The sequence below is a fragment of the Mytilus trossulus genome, chromosome 14, assembly GCF_036588685.1.
Source record: "Mytilus trossulus isolate FHL-02 chromosome 14, PNRI_Mtr1.1.1.hap1, whole genome shotgun sequence".
Classification (NCBI taxonomy): Eukaryota; Metazoa; Mollusca; class Bivalvia; order Mytilida; family Mytilidae; genus Mytilus; species Mytilus trossulus.
This window is the reverse complement of record NC_086386.1, coordinates 79,747,825-79,753,824: the sequence shown is the minus strand read 5'-3', so window position 1 is coordinate 79,753,824 and position 6,000 is coordinate 79,747,825. Positions and strand designations below refer to the sequence as shown.

General features: G+C 31.0%; 1 protein-coding gene across 1 annotated transcript in view; it reads right to left on the bottom strand.

The window, feature by feature from the left end:
• Window positions 1-402: 402 nt before the first annotated feature.
• Window positions 403-6,000, bottom strand: part of LOC134697363 (PGAP2-interacting protein-like) — a 28,719-nt gene continuing 23,121 nt past the window's right edge. Inside the window, exons 10-15 of the mRNA XM_063559596.1 lie at window positions 4,894-5,029; window positions 4,504-4,568; window positions 3,914-4,055; window positions 2,750-2,899; window positions 1,777-1,932; window positions 403-691 (exon numbers count right to left, since the gene is read on the bottom strand). Coding sequence (XP_063415666.1) covers window positions 610-691; window positions 1,777-1,932; window positions 2,750-2,899; window positions 3,914-4,055; window positions 4,504-4,568; window positions 4,894-5,029 — 731 coding nt within the window. The 3' untranslated portion in view covers window positions 403-609. The remainder of the gene's footprint in view (window positions 692-1,776; window positions 1,933-2,749; window positions 2,900-3,913; window positions 4,056-4,503; window positions 4,569-4,893; window positions 5,030-6,000) is intronic.

Below are 6,000 nucleotides of genomic sequence, written 5' to 3'. Positions count from 1 at the left end.
TTGATCCCTAATGTCCTCCCCCCCTCAAATAAAATTGTCACAATATGCATGTGGTGGTTGAAGTTATTTTGATTTGGTTTAGAAGAGAAAAAAAGACTTAAACAGTAACAGATAACATTATACCAGAAAAACTGCAGAACATTTCCTGTGAATGACTACAGGTATGCCAAGTACTTTTAGAAGAAAAAAAAGTACTTTTAAACCAAGATTTTTTGTTTTGTTAGTGATAAAAAAAAAATTAACATACAAACAAAATTTATATAAAAAAAAAACCAACATGGTTTAGTATCAAAATTAAATCCATCCCCAAAAATAACAAAATGGTTTAGTGGAATGTTAAATAAATAATTCATTCTCTGCAAAAAAATATGAAAATAATGGAAAATTATGCATTTTCTTTGGTATAGTCGGTTTAAAATAAATTCTTATTCCTAGAAAAATTAGTATCTCCTTTCCTAATTAGTTACATGTAAAATAAAGAAGTCAGGACTTCAATGTTTAATATCTATAAGACTAGTATCAAGATTGATTGATGGCAGTTTAATGCCACTTCATCATAAGGAGGGCTTGATTACAGCTAGAGTAGAGAGCACACACATAAATGAAGAATTATGGCAAGAAATATTTTGGTGTATCCATATGAAACCCATGTGTTTTCAAATTTCTATGTCCTGATTTGAACTTTCCAAATCTGAAATAGAAAATACAGAATATATCACATATATCTAAAGAACTTATTGTGTTAAAAATGGGATATTTTTTACCATGAGGAGCCACATCGCAAAAGGATACTGGGGGTTTGCTAATTTATGGAAAAAATAATCTCACTTGGTACCTCTAAAATTTAACCACATATGTCAAAATGTCTCAGCGTTGAAATGAGCCATCACACATATTTAAGTTAATGATATGGACTGAGCAACAGAAGAAAACACTAATACCATTACCGCCTATGGAGAACCTAATACGCATCTTGACCCATATGTAAGAAGAGTTCATCTAGTAGGTCTGAGATTCAAAACAAAGAAGGTAGTATAAAGCGTATATATTCCTTCTCTAATTCTTCGTCAATTATCCATTTCTGCACCCATTGTATAAAAAAATTTAATCAACATGTATTTCGTTTGATCTCAGTTCTTTATTGGTTAAAATCTGATTATGACGTCAAATTTTCTTGCTTTCCTCTGAATTTCCTATTGTAACGGCATGAAAAAAGTTGACCATGTCTGATGACGTCATTTAGAAAGAACACATCTTTTTGCAGATCAGTCGCCAAGAAGCAATAAGTTTGCCAGCGTATTGTTTCAAAATCATTATAGAAACAGATTCTACCACCAAATCTTGTGTAATACGATATTTATCCACTCTCGACAGTTAAATCTAATTTTTTTAAATTTTTTGCAAATTTAACTGTCTTGAGTTGAATAATATTGTATTACACAAGATTTGGTGGAAGAATCTATATTGAAACAATCAACATGTACATATATTGGTTATGATCAAAACTTGAATAAACATTCAACAAGAAAAATGTGTCAAGAAGATTTATCATTTTATGATTTTGTTAACCAATGTACTATTTTTCTCTCTTTTATCTTATTATCCAAGAAAATGATAAATAGTAAAATAAAGGGACTTTTTTAAAATCATGAGTGAGCTGTAATTTATCTTACAATTTATAGTAACAGATCTTTTATTTTTCTTTATTTATCAAGTTTTAATACATACTTGTATTCATTTTAATTCTGTTCGGACTGTAACTCACAAAATACTTACTTTTGATTAAAATGAACTTCTTTGTTAACCATTGCAGAATCAGTTATAACTCTCATATTGTCTTTATAATTTTTAGGATCTTCTGGAATTTCAAATTTGGCCATCTGTATCTCTGTATCACTTAATCCTGCATGTGTAATTCTAGCATACCCAAGTCTAAAAATAAAATGATTCAATTTGATGTTTACTTGATGTTTATAGGCAAATTCAAAGAAGATTTTTTTATTTTATTTCAACTCAAATTTTTATCACTGCATTTCGACTATTTTGTTGCAGGCACTTTAAATTGCTGGAGGAAGCCGTAGTGCCCAGAAAAACTGACTATCAAATGATAGGAACACTGACAATCCTGGTTAATGAGTGCACTCCCAAGAGCGGTTTTGAACTCACAACCTCAGTGTTGACTAGTTAGTGATTACAGTAGTTAGTACTTAGACCACTCGGCCAACAAGGCCCCTTAAAACAGATGTAAATATGTTCATGTTGAGTTAATACATTCTGTTTTCAACCCACATGCTTTTTACAATTTTAGCTACACAGACAAACTTTTTAAGAATTCATGTTATTCTACCCTATTACATTATTCTGACTCTAAGCTGATCACTATACCATCTACTCCTTAATGTTGTATATTTGATGTAAAGTTTTATTTTGAGGTCAGAGTGGCTAGAATTTCTAGCAGCATGAAATGAAACTCATAATAGAAACCAGGATTAAAAATATGTACACCAGTCACACATTTCTTCTAAAAAGACTCATCAGTGACACTCAAATCAAAAAAGTTAAAAAGGCTTAAAAAATTATTAAGTTAAAGAGCATTGAGGGCTTTAGTGTGGTAGATTGCTTACACTCAAACTATTCTTGCAAACATTAAAAAATGTTTTTCATATCTGAGGAAATGTGGTATGATATCTAATGAGACAACTATCCAATAAAGATCAAATGATATGGCAGAAGTATCATATAAACCAACCTTTTTAGCCCTCTATACATTATATATTCACACCATCTTTCATAATCTGTTTCATCTATGTCCTTGACATTACCCGACTTGACTAAATCATTGTATTCAGGACTGTGTGGAGCAGACGTCACATATCCAAGGAAAATTACAGGGTTCTCACTGAAATAATTATGTAAATATTAAATCATTGTATTCAGGACTGTGTGGAGCGGACGTCACATATCCCAGGAATATAATAGGATTCTCACTTAAGGTGGTACCTAACACTACAGGGAGATAACTCTGTAAAATCAGCAGAACGTTTTAGTGATGTTGTGTTCATAAGAGAATATTAAGCTTCTCAATGATCAAAATAAGTGTTTGTCAAACTGCCATATAACCAGTGTAATTTTTCTGATAAAACGGTTGGTTAAAATTTTTTGAAATTAGTATATTTTTGTCAAACTTTGACAAAATTTTATAAAAATAAACGAGCCATATTAATTTTAGTGAAAGTGTTGGGTACCACCTTAAATATTACAGATATCAACATTATTCAACTACAAATTTCGTTTTGAAACATAGACATGTCCCACCTTTTGCCTTCTCTGAACATTTCTTTAATAAAAAACGTTCCTCTGAAACTTATTATCTAATGCCCTGTGTATTAACATTTCTCCGAGGAGATCCATAGAATGACTCTTTCCAGGAAAAAATCATCCTAGTTTACCACATTGGCAAACCTTCTTTTGGTTTTTATTATTTATTTGATCTGAATATACATGAAATATTTGATGATAAACTGTAAACACTGTGTGATGTTTCACTTTTTTGTTATTTTGATAGCAAAATGCAAAGTGGAAATTGGAATAGCAATACATGATCTTGTAAGTTACGCAAACATATTTAATATCAATGAACCATGACTGAAGGTACAAAACTGACCTTATTACAAACTTATAAATTGATGTCACTGTCATTGGAACCGCATACTTAAGTTTTGTGTTTTGACATACATTTTCTTAATTATATATCTTATATATATAGTTAAAATTTTGTACAATAGATACATATTTGGTTATAAACGTTTTCTTAACCAAGTACCAATAAATGCACAGTGTGTGAACAACTAAACTTTACAAAAACTTATCATGCAAAAAGGTTATCTTGAAGAGGAGAAACTGTATATCATACCATTCTGTTATTTCTTTTGCCAGGAACTTTGCCTGAAGTTTTCTATCTAATCTGTCTCTATCGTTACCCATATGTGTCACCACAAAATCTACAGGGTTACCACTGATGTTAATTGTAGCTGTTATAGCTGGGGCTAGTTCTCCTGAAATTATAGTTGAAATAAAATCTACTGCTGTAACAGATTCATTTATTTTTAGAGGGTACAAATTTAAATTAATGGTGATTTTTTTATTTTTTTTATGGATATTACTGTGATGATTTCATGGTTTTGCTAGAGTCTGCATTAACAAGCCTAAAGAAAATCTGTGATCAATTAAATTTCGTAATTTACCTGTACAAAATCAACAAAAATTAGCATCCCACTTATAATAGTTATTCCACAGTATGGGAATACACTGATGAAACATTGAAAAATCATTTGAAATATTTGAAAGACAGAAGGCTCTGTGTTGAAGGCTGTACATTGACCTATAATGGTTTACTTTTTTAAAAATTGTTATTTGGATGGAGCGTTGTCTCATCGGCACTCACACCACATCTTCCTATATCTATAGACAATGGTGAGTTGAGTCTTCTATTGGTAAACTTACCATGTGGAGATGGTAAAAGATGGTGAGTGGATTTTACTATTGGGTACTTGGATAGGATGAGGTTCCTGAAATGTGTATTTATATATGATTAAGAAAGATGTTGTGTTCTTGAAAAAAGTACTCTAGATGGAAATGTGTTTTACTGAATTACTAAGTGTCTCTCAAAGTTAATAATAATACAACTACACATTCTAAATGAAAAATATATTTTGTAAGACTGTAACTGTAAATCCTTAATAAAACTGATACATTTTCGTTTACTTGATGATTTTTTCAAAACATATCTGTTAACATTTTTTAATTTATAATTAGACTTATCATTAAAATATTTATTCTAAAAAATGGTATTTCTTTTTTTATGAGACAGGATGACTTGCAAATAAAACCTACCCCCATGTGTGATCCTTCGTCGCAGGTCCAAAGTCCACATACATTCCTAATTTCTCACCAAACCACATACCAAGATCATTATTTCCTAGGAAAGGTTTGGAGGCATCACTTTCTAGTAAAGTTATAACATCAGCTCCTGAAAATAAAGTAACAAAAGATAGAGTTTTGCTTGTTTTCTTTTCTTTCTAAAACAGAATATGAGAACATGTGCACCACAAATTGACACATGATTCTTATTAGAAAGATATTCTGGATATCAATAAAGACAAAAGAGAAAACATAAAGTAAACTAGAATTGCCATTGCAAGCAATAGCGGATGTCACCCTTCCCCCAATTGCCCCTTAGCGGCAGCCATTTCAAAAACTGTTAACAGTGAATGCACATATTTGCATGGCTATACATTTTTCTGTAAATTTTCAGTACATTTAGATCATTTTTAAAAACATGACATTTTTGCTGGTTAACAGTAAATGCACAGATATGCATGGCTATTCATCTTTTGGTAAATTTTCAGTATATTCAGAGCATCTTAAAGTATTTCACATTTATACCGTTTCCATGGCAACGGCAGCCATTTTGAAAATTTCAAAGTCAAAAGTCTCATCTTTAATTGTCAGTTACCAATAACATCAAATTTCATTAAGTTAAAACCATTTTGAGAATTTTTGACATTTTTGCAGTTGCCATGGCAACCGTGGCCATTTTGGAAATTCCAACTTCAAAAGTCATATGCAGACTTGACAGTCAACAATCATATCAAGTTTCATCAATTTTGAAGCATTCTGAAATTTTTGCTCCTGTATCCATGGTAACATAGTAGTTCCAATGATTGTCAAAATCACTCAAAACCTGTATATAGTGGACAATTATATTGCATAAAAATTTGATGATTTTAAGTTCAAGCATACCAAAGTTATTCACCAAACCCGGACGTTTTTGGAGCATTTTGACCTTTCTGCATTGTTTCCATGGAAACGGCAGACATTTTGGAAATTCCAACGCCAAATTTGACATCTACCAAAGTTGCTCATCGTTATGCTAAAGTTTCAAAAAAATTGGAGCATTTTCATATTTTTGAAATTTTTGGTGTAGTTTCCATGGCAACA